This window comes from Pinus tabuliformis, chromosome 9 (assembly GCF_031772625.1).
Source record: "Pinus tabuliformis cultivar Carrire ecotype Pingquan chromosome 9, CPIR1, whole genome shotgun sequence".
Classification (NCBI taxonomy): domain Eukaryota; kingdom Viridiplantae; phylum Streptophyta; class Pinopsida; order Pinales; family Pinaceae; genus Pinus; species Pinus tabuliformis.
Genome location: NC_142307.1, coordinates 1,097,543,115 through 1,097,561,081, shown reverse-complemented (window position 1 = coordinate 1,097,561,081; position 17,967 = coordinate 1,097,543,115). Strand labels below are relative to the sequence as shown.

Below are 17,967 nucleotides of genomic sequence, written 5' to 3'. Positions count from 1 at the left end.
AAAAAGGTTTAAAATGTGTAGCAGAATGATTGGGATGTGCGCGTACCAATATTATTATGGGTGTACAAGACTACTTGCAAAAAACTAACAGGTCAGACACCTTTCTGGTTGGGCTATGGTGTAGAAGTTGTGATGCCTATGGAATATATTGTGCCTAGTCTATGCATAGTATCTTTCACAGGGATGGTGGACCATAGAGCCTTAGAGGAATGGCTCGTGCAGTTGATGGAGCTTGAAGAAGACAGATTCTTGGATGGATTTCATCAGTAAGTACATAATGAATGTGAAAAAGCATGGCACGGTCGACACATCAAGATGCGCACCTTCAAGGTAAATGATTTGGTATTATTATATGATAGTAAGTTTAAAAAGTTTCTAGGAAAGTTTCAGATGCACTATTTGGGGCCATTTGTCATCAAAGAAATCATAGATGGGGGTGCAATTCAACTTGCAAAACTGAATGCAGAGCCTTTTCCGGGAAGGGTGAATGGAAGTTGGTAGAAACCATATGCAGGAGATCCATCTCAATGACTATATGGCAACCGAACAGTATTAGTGCTCCAGAGAGCTACAAGGGAGTGTGGGACTATAAACTACACTACCTGGTTTTGGGAGCTACGTAATAGAGGAGCTACGTGGAAAAGGGTGATGTCACAATGCTACAAGCGGTGTGAAGGGAGCTATGCTATGGAGGGAATTGCCATGCAACAAAGCCAAAAAATGACCATTAAAGTCATTGTTCATGATTTGATAGCCAGGAGATGGTTAAGAGGAGCGAGGGGTGGCATTTAAGGCTGAAATATTTGAGGATCTATCGCCAAATCAACATTAATGGAGAAGTTTTGGGGGGAACGGTCAGATTTGAATTCAAATTCCCCTATAAATTACGCATGCTAGTCCAACAGAGAACACTTTCCACCCTTAGAGTTTTTGTGCTGTGTTATTTGTCGCTTATGAATCATAAGTTTTTCGGAGATTTGGTTGCAAGCTCTGTGTTTGATAATCTACCCGAGGACACCCGACAATTCATTTACAACACGATGTCAGGACTAGGTGAGATTGCAAGCACCGAAGCAACTATTGCCTCTAAAGGAGTGGATTCATAGGTTGTGAGCATGGAGACTCTGGCTCCTGTGCCTACGACGTCAAGGTCGCCTAGGCGGAAGCCTACACTAGTGTGCGAAACCCACAATATGAAGAAAGAAAAGTAGAAAAGGCTAGTGCCAGTGCACAAGTCACCTAGAAAGCATTCTGCTACCCAAAAGAAGGACAAACAACCTGAGTAGGTTGTGGACTTGAAGGCTGAAGAGGGTGTTGAAGATATCGATGCTGAGGGAGCGGGGCCCATCTCCAAGTTGCTGGATTATATCCCTCTGCATAAAGGAAAGGTGAAGGTCACCAAGGACCCCGATGTGGAGAAATTCGTCATTCATATGCCCCTACTACCGGAAAAGATAGCCTTCGAAGGTCTGTGCCTGGGGCGGGTTCCCTTTTCAAAGATGGAGGATTGGGACTTGGCTAACCATGAGAGGTTCCCCCACCGTGTAACGGAGAATTACATGAATTGAGTATATTACAAAGACTCTAGTGTCATTGTGTTGGAGCAAGTTCAGTGGATCCGCGGAGTAAAGTAGTCTTGGTTATTGAACCTCCTATGGGTGCCCCACTACCACCGCTCTAACATAAATACCACCTGTATGCGATAGCTACTGACTCTAGTGCATGATGGGTGCTTATGGCTTGGCATGCCTATCCCCATCATGAACATGCTCATCTAAAGGATCACCCTCCTTCCACATGAAGGCTTGAACTCGACAAAGGAGTTTTAAAGAAAGACAAGTGAGCGAGACTTGGCAGAGAAGATGAAGGCAAAATTTGAGCTTCTCAAGAAGCCATGTGGGTACTCCATAACATCCATCAACAACCCCGCGGTGAAAATTTCCACCTAGATACTAGCTGACAAGCTTATGAGTAAGTTTTGAATGGACGAGGTTCCCATGCCCATGATCTCGTTAGTTGCACAATGCGCGAAGGGTGTGCAGTTTAACTGGCGCGTTATTTATGTAGCTAGTCCCTTGCGAATTGGCATGAGGGTAAAGATGAGAGCAAGACCTTCCACTCTTCATGGTTGCTTCTCTCCATTGTGTTGGTTGCTTGGGAGCTGACGGAGGACAATCAGTTTCCTCCATTGGAGGTAGGTTTGCTAGAGGCTGCACAGTTTGCCTCCCTTTAGGCCACATAGGACCCCGCACAGATCACAAAAATGAAGATTTTCTGGGTTTTGATGGAAGCAAGCATCTATAGGGCTATCAACCAGTGCCCATGGTTTCCCACTACCATGTATGATCATTTGTTAGAGTATGCGGAATTCAAGGCAGAATTCCACCACGTTTATATCCGCACATAGAAGGACCCAGAGAAGAAGTGGTTTGATCTGCCATATCTCACCACAGATGATCCGATTTAAGAAGTCATTAAGTGCTGGCCAGTATACTATCACTCTTCATCTGACTTGGCCATGGGTACAAGAAAAGGTGCACAGAGTTCAACGGAGAAAAAGAGGAAGGATGCAGTGAAAAAGGTAGTATAGAAGTTGGTTACGCAACGAAGGAAGGAGGCCAAGGAGAAGGCCCAACTAGAAAAGGAGTGCACTACAGAGGAGGAGGCTGAACAAGACTAGCATGACTCCGAGATAAGTGGTAAATCCCCTTGACCCCATATTGAGGAGGAAGAGCAGTCAGCGCAGGGCAGTGGCAGCGATGTGGGGCAAAGCACTCCATTCTGGGTAAAGAGGTACAAAGAACAACAAAAGGAGGGGGCCCAAAAGAAGTCAAAGGAGACTAAGCCACCATTGGATCCCATTGCGCTTCCAGAAGGTGATCTCGATGCAAGTAGGGACAAAGTGCGCGACACCACCACTAAACTGTTGTAGCAATTCGAACAACAACACCTGCATTTGTTAGGCAATATTCCAAAGGATCAGCATGAACTACAGGTCCAGACCAACAGGATACGAGGGGGTCCAGGTCAGGTGGGAACTACACAGACAAGCCTGGCACCAGGGACAAGTCAGGCTGCAGAGCTCGTCAGGACAGTGGATCTCAAGATAGTTGTGCTGCCAGAAGGATCCCTAAGCATGAAATCAGCCGATGATAAGATCATCATGAGCACTCTGAAGAACATCAGCCTCAACATTACAACACTCCCTAATGAATATATTCACACACTGCAGACAGGTGTGACAATGGAATTGAGAGTGTGGGAGCAGTGCACTCTTAGTTTAATCAGCAAGTACAAGGCGAACAATAAACAAATGTTCGTCGAGAATACAGAGGCTCTGAAATAAAGAGATACATTCAAGGAGAAGAAGCGCAACTAGAGGCCAAGATCTGAAAACTCACTGTGGATGTCCACGATGCCAAGGCAGAGGTGGCCAGAGTTTAGTTTGAACTCAACATGAAAATCACAGAGCTGGAACTCAAGTCACAACCTTCCACTTTGCCCGAAGTCAGGGAACAACATGGAGCTGCCATCAAGGAAGGGATGGCTACTATGGATGCCGCAGTCGTGGACTACACAACATTGTTTGAACAGGCCATGGAAATGGTAACAACCCTGCAGGAAGACCCCAACCTGCAGTGATTGAATACAGAGATCTGCGAGCTCACGCAACAATACGACGAAGTGAGAGCAACAATGTACTCCATTGCTACGGTGCAATGCCTCGCCAAGTTACAGGAGGCAAAGCAACTTCTTGCACAAGTGGAAGCAACGCAGAAAAAGGAAGCAGTCCTCAAGGCATGGTTGGGTCATTTATTGGACAAAGCCTACCTAGTCTCAGCCAATATACAGGAAACATTGCCGAACTTTCAGCTTATATAACAGAAGATCAAGCGAGCCGGCGAAGTACTAGCGACAGAGCAACTGCTGGAACAAGTGAAGAAAGCAACCATGAAGAGCACAACTAAAGTAGTAGTTGTGTAGGTGGAGCTGGAGGATCTTCGAAGTAACATCACTGTGCCAGTCGACTGACTCGAGGGCCAGTCATGACCTTTGTGTTGGGGGCATGTTGGGATGGGGTCCCCTGGGTTAGTTTTGGGGCAAAAGCCCAAGTTTTGATGTAAAAAGATGAAAAGTCTCCACAAATTGTGGTCGGAGAGCACATAGTTAGTTAAGAGTCAAAAAAGGGTTTTTACCCTCCTTTATGTAAGCTTGAGTCAGTTTTTGAAGATCTACCCAAGGTCCGTGGACCATGGGATTGTATAAATAGGTGTGTCTTAGAGAGTCTAACGCAGAGATCTAAGTTTGTATATGGGTACGAACAAAGAAGTCTAGCGCAAAGAAGTAAGTCTTAGAGGGGAAAAAGGCTCTGCAGCTGAGTGCACAAAGGCCTAGAGTAGTGTCCCAACTAAGTGCGCGGACCCCTGCAGCTGAGTACGTAGGGAAGTTCTGAGCTTGTAAGCTTATATTGAATATCAATAAAGAAAACTGTTACAAAAATTCCTATGTTTTATCTCTTTATTTCTGTCATGAATGATTGCGACATATGCTGTGATTAATGATGGTTTTATAAAATAATGATATTGATGCGTGAATTTACTTTATCCTTCTTATTATATGAACCCTATTAATGTTAAGTGATTACGCAAAGATCATAAATCGAACAATTAAGTACATCTGAGTAAATACTGATTTAAGGGTAATCTATAGTGTGCACAAGTAGCTAATTTTCCTATTCAGGGTCTGCAAAAGCTAGCCATAGACCTTCACAGAGGTCTAGAGGTTGATTGTGGGGAGTTACAACACTAAGCCTTAAGGGCTTAGAGATCTACAAGAAGGAAGATCTAGGTCATAAAAAGACATCACACTGATCTCTGGATGTGGAAACTCGATTCCAACATCCCCCCATACTGCTTCGTGTGAGACGTTAGTCTGCGCTACATGAATTGATACTGAAAGGGCCAGTAGTGTAAGGATTTTTTTGGCACAACTAACTCTGAACTTGGGTTAGGACCCCCTAAGCCAACAACTGTTGACACTATAATATTCGTCTTAATCTGCATAAGTGTGTCTTTTGCATAGAATCTAGTCAGCTCTTGGGTTTTTTTGTGTCTTGAGAAGGTATTTGAATAGGTCCTTTGAAGGTTGAGGCTACTGTCAATTTAGCCCCTCCTACCTTGCTGCATAAATTGCAAATTTTGCAAGGAAAGGCTAATTTTCTTCGTCATTTTGTCTCTAACTATGTTGAAATCACCAAGGGTTTTACTCACTTGCTCAAAAAGGGGATCACATTTATTTGGGATGATATTTCCCAAAAGTATTTCAATGCACTAAAGAACATGCTCATTAGTGCTCCTTTATTGCATCCCCATAACTATCGCTGTGACTATTTCCTCTACTTGGCCGCAACCGACAGTACCATTGCTATGGTATTAGTTTAGGATGATGATGATGGTAACGAACATGTGGTTTATTATTTAAGCTAAAATATTATTGGCACTGAAACTCGATATGCTCATGTCGAGAAACTTGCGTTGGCATCAATCCACGTTGTTCAAATATTTCATCATTATATTCTTCTAGGAAGAGCACGGTGATTTCTAATTGCAACCCCATGACATATATTTTGACTTGTCAATTACTTGGGGGAAAATACTCTAAATGGATTGTTATCCTGAAAGAGTTTGATTTGGATTTTACTACCGCCAAATCGAAGAAATCACTCATTTTTGCTGAATCGATTTGCACCCTTCCTTCAACAAACACTTCCACCGATTTTACTGAGCAGATTCCTAATGAAACTTTGGTTCCCATCAACACTCTCGACCCATGGTATGGAGATATCATTGTCTATCTTCAAACCCAAACCTTCCGATTTGAGTTGTCTCGATCTGACCAACGCCGCATTCGTCATCAGTCTCAACCTTATTGGATTCTTGGTGATACATTATATCGAGTTGGTGTTGACTCTGTTCTTCAGCACATGTGTAACACTTGAGGAGGTTGAATGAGTCTTGAATGAATACCACTCTGGGGCATGTGTTGGTCACATGTTAGGCTATGCCACTGCTCCGAAAATCCTCCATGCTGGTAATTTTTGGCCTTCCATTTTTAAGGATTGTATTCTGGCTGTTCAGAAGTACCATGAATTTCAGATTTATAACCACAAGTAGTACGCCTTGCCAACACCCTTACACCCAATTGTTACCCTTGGCCCATTCACTAAATGGGCCATAGATTTCATGACATGCAACCCTTGCTCGGCTGGGGGGCATGGCTATTTTATCGTCGCCATCGACTACTTCACTATATGGGCCAAGGTGATGCCCACATATAATGTTGACGGTATCACTGTAGCTCAATTCCTCTTCAACCATGACATAGCCTATTTTGGCGTCCCTCAAGCCATTTTCACTGACCATGGATCACATTTTCGTCAGCACATGATGGTAGAGTTGACAACTCAGTTGGGTCTTTGCCATGATAGCTCAACTTCTTACTATCCATAAGCCAATGGCCAAGTCGAAGCAATTAATAAAGTTTTGATTACTATGCTTCAACACACCATTAGGAAACACAAAAAGGATTGGAAAATTATGCGATTCTCGGCTCTTTGGGCTTACTAAACTTTGGCTAAGACAACCACTGGATTTACTCCATTCCATTTGGTTTATGGTTTAGAGGCGACACTCCTGATTGAGTGTTAAATCCCTTTATTGAAATTTTCTATCAAACTACTTCCTAATACCTCGCCTGAAGAGGAGTGGTAACTTTACCTTGAGAGGCTTGATGAGACCCATTGTATTATTGCGATGGTGATTGAATCACAAAAGAAACATGTTAAAGCTCATTTTGATCAAACTGTTTCTCCACACACTTTTTTTGAATGTGACTTGGTCCTCCTATATGATTAGGCCAACCATAAGTTGGGAGCTGGAAAGTTCAAACATATGTGGCATGGGCCATATATTGTAAAACATGTCTTACAAAAGGGTGCCTATGAGCTAGTTGATTATGAAGGAAATGCATTGTCACAAACCCGCAATGGGTTGTATCTAAAAAAGTATTATGCGTGAGCTCCGTGTAATTACTTTTTGTACATTAGTGTGTGTTTTTATTTTTGGTATGTTTTTTTTCTTTGCAGACATGTGTTTTATACTTACCTTGCGTTCCACTCGGTTTGCAGATGTTTCCAAACCATTATGTTGGTTTTGCTGATGGTGCTTTCTGTAGCACACAAAACTTGTCTTTCGTAGCTTGGGCATTGTTTTCCCCTTATGGCGAGTTGGTTGATTTACAAGGTATTTGCTTGGGACGAAAAACTAATATTATTTCTGAATACAGTGCAATAATTGAAATATTGTCAGAAGTAGTTTCTCTTGGCATTATAAATTTAGTTGTTAAATTAGATTCACAACTCATTATGCTTCAATTGAATAATTATTACTGAGTAAGAAATCCACAAATTTTGCATATCTATCTATGTGTTCGATTACTGGAAAGAAATTTTGATTTTATCGCATATCAACACATTCCACATAGCTTGAATACATTAACAGATGCATTATAAAATTATTTCTTGATAGACATTTGTATAATTTGTAAACTTGATCATATCATCATGACACATGAACACATAAGTAGTAAATAAAACATGCATATATATATATATATATATATATATATATATATATATATATATATATATATATATATATATATATATATATATATATATATATATATATATATACATACATATATACATATATATATATATACATATATGCATACATATATATATAGATATATATATATATATATATATATTGTCAGAGTTTTTTTTTTTCAATCAAAATCTCAAAAAATAAAGTGTTCCGAGACACATGGCTTTCAAAGCCTACAACAGTGAAAAAAACAACTAGAAAGGCTATTTGCCTGCATGATACTCATGATAACATGAGACTGCTCTAATCACTCGACCTAATAACTGGCATAGTCTCATATACACTTCGACTATAGCCTTTGCTATCGCAGTGTCACATCATCTATGGTTGCGTATTTTGGAATCACACGGGTGATTACTTCCATATTGCGTTCCATCTCCACCATGGGATTTTCTCCTTCCTCATAGGGAGCATCTTCTACCTGACGTTCCACTCACCATGCTATTGGCAACATGCCAGGAGGCCTTTGTGGTCCAACATCTGCACATTTATCATATGTTAAATATCAGCTACACTTTCACAAAAAGTTCATGAAACTTGAAAAATCCAAAAACAATTTTTACCTGAATCAGTCCACTATTCACCCAATGGAAGAGGTAGATCTGGATCCCATCTAAAATCTATGCCTGCATAGGTGTAGTCATCCACAACGATTAGTTGGCAATGCAACCAAATAAAAAAATGCGGAGGGAAATGCATCTACTGGCCCCCTCTTCCTCGATGCATGAGTTCACTCCATCTGACCTACCTCAAATCTTATGGAGTAGGATCCAGTACCTCCGTCCACTGATACCAAAATAGGGGCACACACTCCAGAAAGAAAGTAACCAGAATTGAACCAAAGCCAAACTATTTCAAGTTTCCTCGCTTACCTTTGGTCAGTTGCCTCTTCATATTTGCCAATAACCCCCCACACCAGTGATGAGCCTCATCATTGGGTAATTATATGGGCCTTAATTCACCACCTATCTTAGTCAAACAAACTCTTCTCACAACTTATTACATGTTTTGATTATATTTTGTTTAATGAGATGAGTTAAAGTGAGATATTATGCTTAGTGAACTAATATGCATTGAATGCAGGTTTGGAAGAGAAAATCAAGGAATTTTGGCAAGACTAAGGTTTGAAACTAGAATGGGACAAGGGAGAGATATTGTAGGATGTAAATCCTCCTCATTTACTCCTCCCCATTTGAATATTCCTCCATTAATCCCACTAGCTCGGAGTGCAAGCAGACAAGTCATGAAGATCAGAAGGGAGCTGAGCAAGTGATAGACAAAGAGTTAGTTCATCTCGAGTTTGGGAGCAAAGCCTCCCTAAATTTAACGAAGTCGTTGGATAATTCAGTTGTATAAGTAGAGAGGCCTAAAGCCTCATTAGGATTTTAATTTTTGTTGTAAAAACTCTAGTTATTTTCGGGCTCCAGACTTGTCGAAGACTTTGATGTAATTTTTTGTTTTGGTAATAAGAATGAGTTTTTTCTTGATCCAGTACTGATTTAACTCAGAGGGCTAAATCTCTTGGGTTAGGGCCCAACCCTAGAATCAAATGATCCTCTTCTTGCATTTGTATTCTTAGCTTAGTTTCATAGATTCATGGTTAAACAGTCTTTAGAATTATTTCATTGCAAGTAGTGTAGATTTGATTAATTGTTTATTAGTTTGCTTCCATTTGTGCCTTACTTTAGTAGCAGGTTAGAAGGGATAAAAGAAGCACCAAAAAGTTTTTATTAGGTGTCTTGGCCTTACTTCTTCCTTCTGGGATCATGATTTGAGGAAAATACCCTTATGCAGCCCCAAAAATACAAATTTTCATTTCGTTCATAAGATTTAGAGTTTACCATACTTGAACTAGAATTTGATTAGTTTTGAAAGTGTATGATTTCATTGCCATCTCTTCTATATTGGTTCTTGCAGTAGATCTCATCCATGATTCCATTTTATTCAGCAATTTCATCATGCATAAGGTAGACAATTAGTTCATTAAATTATGCTTTTCTAGCTCATGAGAATTCTTCTTGTTTACATGACCTTTTGTAAATTACACATGTTTGATGTAGAGAAGGTACTTTAGAAGTAGAAAGATATCTCATAGCAAGAAACCACCTTCCAACTTCATCCACCCATAAGCTTTCCTTGTTTTCATCAAGACCTTCACCAATTTCATCTTTTTACATAGAAATTCCCCCAAGCATGTTGAGTGAATCCAATCATCTCCTAAACTTGGTTTTGGGTTATCAGTGATCATAGGAATTTTCTCATCCCATTCCACCAATAAACCACCTTCCCTAAGCCTTCCATCACCTCCAACACCCATTGTTTTTCTCCCGGCTGTATCCTGTAGAAATACAGGGAATCCTGTAGGTTTGTAGTACATCCTATAGGTTTTCCTGTAATGGCTTGTTTTGAGGCCAAATTGAAGGGAAACCTATAGGAAGCCACCCAAGGTCACCCAAGGGTCTCCCAAACATTCCAACCATCTCCTGAGCCTTCCAACCATCCACCAACATCACTAATCCACCTACCACATCACCAAAAGAGATTAGCTTGCACACTTGATTTTTCATGAAAAGCATAAAAAGACAAAACATATTTATTATAGTCCTTTACATGCATAATAGTGATGTTTAATGTTTTTGACTTCCATGCTTAGGACAATAGCATTTTGTTCATGTGAATTTAACATTATTGCAAAGCATAGATCTTAGCAGTTAATTACGAAATGGTGTGCCTTAGCATTGAATTTCAGTCTTTGTCATTATTACAGTAGATCAACTCTCTTTTAGAGTAGATTTATACTTCTTTCATCAAGGAACCAAGATTCTTCTGAATCCATAAAAGTATGGATTGAAAACCCTAGTGGTCTCTCGCCATCTGAACAGTGAAAAAAGGTAGAACCATCACTTTTACTTGTGTATACAACACTGTCCCCTCCAAGTTTGTACAAACCCCAAGTTGATAAAGTAAAGATGGTAGCCCAATTGTTGCATCATTCTTGCTGCAATATTGGTGCTCATCAACCAGTTTAATAATGTTGGAGTAAGGCATTCTACTGCATACTAGAATTGAGATTTCAAAGTCTCGTGTAAATCATGTGCCCCAGATACACGAGTTATGGTGTATAAGATCATTCTCGAGGGCATATTGTTCACTGTCTCTATCTTTACCTTCCCACCCATTCTCATCAGGGAACTCAGGAAATATCTCCTGATTAGGGCATTAGTGCTCTCATCTCAAGGACGAGATTCGAAGAGTTGAACTCTTTCCCCTCTCCTAAACAATCCAGTAATCAAGTAAATGTCTGTCTCTTCTAGTTCCAACTCCTAGTCTCCAATAATGAATATTTCCCGATTAATATCCCATAAACTAATCAAATAGTGCAGCATGTCGTTTTGGGCTATGAGTCTTGTAGTTCCGAAGAACTTCAGCGACCCACAGTTCCTCAAAGCATTCAAAGATTCTAGATCTTAGGTTGCCTGGTGGTCTTCTACCTCATGGACTCTTTCCTTCAATTCAAGAACCATGTTGTAAAAAATCTCCCACAAAACTATCATTAAACATCAATCCAATGCTTTTCCACAGATTAAAATATAGAAATTTTGCCCTAAAAGGAAGATTTTTCTCTAAAAATTCTACCTCGTGGTCATCGCGTCTATTTTATTAAACCTGCAAAGTCATCGTGAGGGCCTTTCGGCTTAGGGTCGACCATCATGGGTCCGATGAGCAAACCCGTGATGATTTCCCACACTATGAAAATTAAAATCCTTCCCTCTGGCAAGAAAAAATTCATTGAAAATGTATGAAAACACAATGAAATTCAAGAGACAAGGCATAGATCTTACCTACATATGATGGTTTGAGAAATGATGCCCTAGATCGCCCACACTGATCACCTAAAAAATCAAAGAAAATGGGGTAAAAATGCACTCTCAAACTTACTCCAGTGAAATGGTAAAAATGTTTTTACTTGTAGTCTATTTATAAGTTTTAAATTCATTTTTGTCAATATTTTATTATTTTCCTCGATATCAGTGATATGTGGTTAAATTTGTGCAGTTATAGGTACTTTTTGGTGGATACAATGATTATTCTTGACTGATTCAACAAGTTTTATTTTATGTCTTTTTCGGACTCGTTAAAAAAAAACGAAAAAGGAACCCCCCCTAGAGTCATGTTTAAGCTCTTTTTTGACTCTCGAAATATGAAAGATTGCTGAGTAATTGTCTTTTCAAACTCGTTAAACTAGCATTTGCACCAAATGTTGCAAAGGAAACGCCGTAAGGCATAAATTGAGGAACAATTCCGACATGGGAATGGGAAAATGTACATAAGATGCAGATATGTAGCATAAATGAGATTCTAAAGATGTATAAATTGAAGTTTATTTAGGGTGCTTAAGTCTATATTTTTTTTAATTATTGAATTAATATTGCATATAAATCTCATAAAATTCAACCAACTTATAATTGAGGGCTCTGATCTCTAAGTTTGACTTTGGGTCATTAACATGGTAATGCACTATCTCAACCACTAAACCCACATAACAACAAACAAAAGACTACAAAATGTTACGATCATTACTATAGTAAACCCAATGAATCTACACACAATAATTTATTCTTTACTCGAAGAGAATATTGCTTAACCATATCCACAAAAAGATTGCAAGGTGGAAAGCATTATGCAGAACAGAATCTCTGTTATTATAACTTGTAAGTTGTAGCATTGTTCCAACCAATAAAACTATCTTCACATTTTGGAAGATCAAATGGAAATAAGTTTTGAAGAATTCAATAAAAAACGTCCAAGATCATTGGATCACATGATTAATGGTACCCTATCCTATGAATCTAATATTTTTATGCACTTACAATTAAGGGAGAAAACAAGGTCCAAACAATGTATACCACAGGGACCAATAAATAGTATATTTGCTAATCCTTGCTAGGATCAGAAAAAACAACATTACTTCTCCTTAAATCCTTCACAATCAAATTATACAATTGTTGTACAACACAAGGCCCATGCTGTTGTCAATAGTTCTGATTGAGAATGCGACCAGATTCCTTCAATCTCATACAGTGATTAATGCACCAATTATACAATTGTTGTACAACACAAGACTCATGTTGTTGTCAATCAAGCAATAGTTCTGATCGAGAATGCGCCAGATTCCTTCAATCTCATATAGTGATTAATGCACCAAACATAGATGTACTAGTTGCAACGACTTTTATATCATTTTGCTGATGTTGTCATGTCAAAATCAATGTGATACAATTAAGTCACCTTTAAGAAGAACCTCATTGCAATTTCTATACAAGGATGTCTGTCTTATCATTACTCATTCTAATTTCACCTCTTTTATTGTCAGACTTCACGAATTAGCCTCCAAATGCTTGCTTCATCCACAGACCAGTGAATTACCTTTTATAAATATTTTGTTTGAGCATTGGAACTCAATAACATTTACAAAATTATAAAAAGTTTATCTCCAATCAATTTCTTTTCTTTTCTTTTTCTTTTTTCTGATTTCCACTTATTATTGTTATATAAATATCTAAACTCATTTTATAACACTTTAAAAATAGAAATTTTCAGATATTATAATCCCTAAATCCTTTCTTCCCATTCTTAATGACTTTTGCAATTGGAAACAGGGCTTTGCAATTAGGTTCCCTCTGCATTAAACTCTGCAACTGACCCACCACAGTTAGTGTTGGAGTCCTTGGAGGGGTTTTATTCTCTTGAACAAAATTCAAGTGACAAGAAAGAGTCTAGGCTCCCGGCTCTACGCCGGGCCTATACATTATTACTGGAATCTCTTGTACCTGTTTTGGCAGATCCTATTTTGGGTGTTGAACATCCAGTTCTGCCCTTAAATATAAAGGAGCAAGCCAAAATTATTGCACATGAATGGAAGTCGAAGATAAACCTTGAAGGAGATGTTGCCAATGGCAATTTGTTGGAGGCCCGGGCCTTCTTGCAACTTCTAGCTACTTTTGGAATTGCATCAGAGTTTGATAAAGATGACTTATGCAAGCTTGTTCTTGCATTTGCACGGTGCAGGTAGACACCTGAACTCTGTCGTTCCCTTGGACTTGAATAAAAAATGCTAGGTTGGTTGGCTGGTGTTCTGTAATGTTAGCCTTAGTGGCTAGGCTGGCAAAATTTCCATCCATTTTGGTAGATAGGCTTTTTGTTGTTTTTCTGGCATTCATGGCTAGCTTGGTTTTTTTGAGGGACTGGTGGATTTTATCAGTATACTTGGTTGTGGCTGATTGAGTTGAAGATAAATTTTGGTAATCCTGGCTGTAGTAAACCTTCCCAACGTTTTTTGTTTAGTCCAGTGAACGGGTTTCTAAGTTGACGGGGTTGGTAGTCTTTTCTTTAGATCTCAACATTTCATATGCAAGGCAGATACTGAGTGGCCTCTACTAGGTAGACATATTTTTATAAGGTAGAAAGTTGTATGTAAGTTATTTTGTTGATATTAATAAAGGCAATTGAAGATGATCAACTATGGTAAAGTGTCATAAGGCCTTTCATGAGTGGGGAACTGTTTACTTACGAAAATGGTCTCAAGATGGCATAGCTGTTATCTTTATTGACAAATCCATTGAAGTTGTCTGTATTGTTTTTTCTTTCACAGTAAACTGTCTTTTGGTATTTCAAATGTTTATGACATATTCAGATTAACTGAAAATTTTGTGACAATTTCATGCAGATGTTGTAGAAACCCTGGTCAATAGTGGAAAACAAATTGAGGCAGTTAACTTTGCTCATGCATTTGGGCTGACAGAGAAGTTTGCACTTGTTCCTTTGTTGGAAACAAATTGAGGCAGTCAACTTTGCTCATGCATTTGGGCTGACAGAGAAGTTTGCACCTCTTCCTTTGTTGAAGGAATATCTGAAAGATGCTAATAAAGCTTCTCAGGCAAGCTTAAAAAGCGGGAATAACTCTACTGTTGCACAAGTACGATTGTATTACTGTTATACAAAATGTCTTGTGATGTGATGATCATTTTGGCTTAGTATTGTTGGTTATATCGGAAGTTCCTTTTTTGACCGATATTTTTATTTGCTGCTACAGAATGAAGTAAATACAAAAGATCTTTCTGCTTACAGAGCTGTTATAAAGTGCATTGAGGAGCACAAACTTGAATCGCAGTTCTCACCAGATCCTCTTCAAAAGCATGTAGCTTAGCTAGAGAAAGCCAAGGCTGACAAAAAAAGGTCTGCAGGTGCTGTTAAGTCTCAACCTAAGCGTCCTCGTGCTAATGGAGGAAATGCCGATGTATATATACCTCCATTAAGTGCAGATGAAAGAACTCCGACTCTTTATGCTTCTTCCAATGGTGCAGACAGAAGCTTTTATAGGTCTTTGGATAGAGTACAATATTCTGGTGCAGCTCCAGGTGTTACATCCTACAACCTACAGGGCGAAAATGCATATGACAGATCAAACCAAGGATTATATGGAGCAGGCTACGGTGTTGGAAATAGGACTCCAGTCTCGCTCTGAAGGCCATATATGTATCCATCAGATAACATGGGGCCTTCGTTGTTGGGTTCTGATTCTTACAATTCCTCTACTAATTACAGCAACCATCACTTTGGCAGTAGACTGCCTGCCCCTCCTCCAGCTTATCAGTCTTCTTTTATACATTAGGTAGGTACGGTGCTTATCTTACCGTGGTCAAGCAAGTTCTGATCTTATCAGGCCCCATAAAACCTTTTCTATTGGATGTGGTTGGTAGTAAGCACTTAGTTTTGAAGAGGTTTTTTGACTTTGTTTTTGTAAATCTAAAAGATTGGCAAAGTTCATTTGGCAGCTTTTCACAATTTTCAGTGGTGTTTTCTTCTATTAAGGAATCTTCTATTAAGGAATTTTATTTTTGTATGGTATTGAGTGCTTCATCACTTTCCCAGGTTACTATATACTGTAGTGTTTACAGTTCAAAGATGATTCTATGCATAATTTTGGTATTTTTTTATTTGTTTGACAAATCAGAGAGGATCAATCTGTCTCTTTGTGGAAGATTAAAATTTGGTGAATAATATATCATTTGTGATCTTGTTCGGAGCTCATAACACAAGACTTTCAATTTCATTGTATGCCGAGGGCTGGTCTTGTGCTGAATATGATTTAATTGTCTACTTGCACGTTACCTCATTGGTACCTATTTACTCTACGCCTATGAAGCGAATCAGATTTTATTTTGATTAGTCCAATTGTAAGGCTATTTTTGAAACTGGACCCTGCCCCTCTTAAGCTGGACCCTGCCCCTCTTAAGCTGTTGCATGATTTAAATCCCCCTTTTTGAGCAGAAATGATTTGTAGTGCTAGTGGTATAGTTGTTATACCCTGCATTAATATTTTTGTGTTCTCTGTAACGAGGACAAAGCACATTGGAGTTATATGTCCCATCTAGAACTAGCAATTGTCTCAAAAGGTACAAAGAGAGGACGATAGGATTATTAAATTAGAATTTTTGAATTTCTCTAGAAGAGATGTTGGTTCAAGCCTACAAGGAGCAAAGAGATTTGATGTTTGGAGTTCTATGCTTTTTAGACACCATATTTCTTTAAATACAACTTAATTTTAGAAATGGCCTAAATTTTGAAATGGCCTTGCCTAAATTTTGAAATTTACAAGAGATTAAGATTCTGAACCAAGACAAAGAAACCAAAAGAATCCAAAATTATCAAATACAAAACAAGCAAGGACACTAGAGCCCTACCCACATAACCAAGCTTTCTTGGCCTTTAGGATTCTTGTCATTTATTGGTTTTCTTCCAGTTATTAGCTCTAGAAGAACTACTCCAAAGGAATACACGTCCATCTTCTCATTAACCTTGCCATACATGAAATATTCTGGAGCCAGATACCTGAAATATGATAGCAGCTAGTTTTATGAAGGCTTGATTATAAATGACATTTATTTTCCTAAAGGAAGAGCTGGTGTAAAGAAAGAAATGGATATTTACCCAAATGTACCTACAACATCACTACCTATTGTTGTTTCTCACCCCCTCGAGAATAGATTCACTAATGGATTCCCACAGTCTGAAATAGAATCCAAGGCATCAAAAGGTAAACCTAGGATACCCACTTATTCAAGACATGTTCTCTAGAGATTGTCACTTTGCATTTAAGTAATTTCATTCATCCTCTTATGCAGATCTCAACAAGTTTCCTTCAACCGATCATCTTGGGTACCTGCTTGAGGTACTGGAGAATAACGAAGATGAGCCTAAGCGAGACAATGATGATCAAGAAAAGTAGAGACCATCATCCACAGTCTGCAGTTCTGTAAAATAAAGAACATGACAAAGATTTACTTAGAAAACAAGATGTCAATAATGGGTTCCTGGAAGTAGTTGAATAGAAGCTACTTTGTTTTGTTTTGGTGATTATTATAAAAAGGTAATGATCAGTGAGTTTCTTTCCTTGCAGCAGCTATGGACATAACCTTCCAGAGAGTCCATTTTCAAATCTTAATGGATCCAATGGTATTAAAACAGTATTATATACTACAGAGAAAACAATGGGGAACATGCCCACTATTTCCAAAGTTTTAACACAAGCATCATCAAAATCTGCTATCGATAAGGAACTTACTTGTTCTATATGCCTGGGTACTTAGAATATTCGTTTTTTTACATTGTTATTTCAATGATTTATCTGTATTCTAACAACAGACAACAAAATCTGAAACTTCTACCCATAAATCTATGTGCAGATGCCGTTGTGGAGCCGAAGCAATTAGCATGTAGCCACTTATTTTGTTTCAAATGTGTGCCAAAGGTGAGATAAACCAAGCACTCATTTGCATTATTAAATCCATATATTTTTGGAAGAACATATATAACTGATTCAGGCTGCCATTTCTCTGAATTCTGTTGTTGTTTCTCACCCCCTTGAGAATAGATTCACTAATGGATTCCCACATTCTGAAATAGAATCCAAGGCATCAAAAGGTAAACCTAGGATAACCACTTATTCAAGACATGTTCTCTAGAGACTGTCACTTTGCATTTAAGTAATTTCATTCATCCTCTTATGCAGATCTCAACAAGTTTCCTTCAACCGATCATCTTGGGTACCTGCTTGAGGTACTGGAGAATAACGAAGATGAGCCTAAGCGGGACAATGATGATCAAGAAAAGTAGAGACCATCATCCAAAGTCTGCAGTTCTGTAAAATAAAGAACATGACAAAGATTTACTTAGAAAA

The 17,967-nt window shown here is 38.7% G+C and overlaps 1 protein-coding gene across 1 annotated transcript; it reads left to right on the top strand.

The window, feature by feature from the left end:
- Positions 1 to 3,456: 3,456 nt before the first annotated feature.
- Positions 3,457 to 14,934, top strand: LOC149152498 (FRIGIDA-like protein 3). Its single transcript, XM_089443497.1, has 5 exons — positions 3,457 to 3,606; positions 13,402 to 13,796; positions 14,380 to 14,437; positions 14,530 to 14,703; positions 14,821 to 14,934. The coding sequence occupies exons 1-5, from the start codon at positions 3,457 to 3,459 to the stop codon at positions 14,932 to 14,934; spliced, it is 891 nt and encodes a 296-aa protein (XP_089299623.1).
- Positions 14,935 to 17,967: the final 3,033 nt, after the last annotated feature.

Coding starts and splice junctions, on each gene's coding strand:
- LOC149152498 (XM_089443497.1), top strand. CDS start 3,457: ATGAAAATCACAGAGCTGGAACTCAAGTCACAACCTTCCACTTTGCCC. Junction 13,797..14,379: donor CTTGCATTTGCACGGTGCAG/GTAGACACCTGA, acceptor TTTCTTTCACAG/TAAACTGTCTTTTGGTATTT. Junction 14,438..14,529: donor TCAGATTAACTGAAAATTTT/GTGACAATTTCA, acceptor TTGGGCTGACAG/AGAAGTTTGCACTTGTTCCT.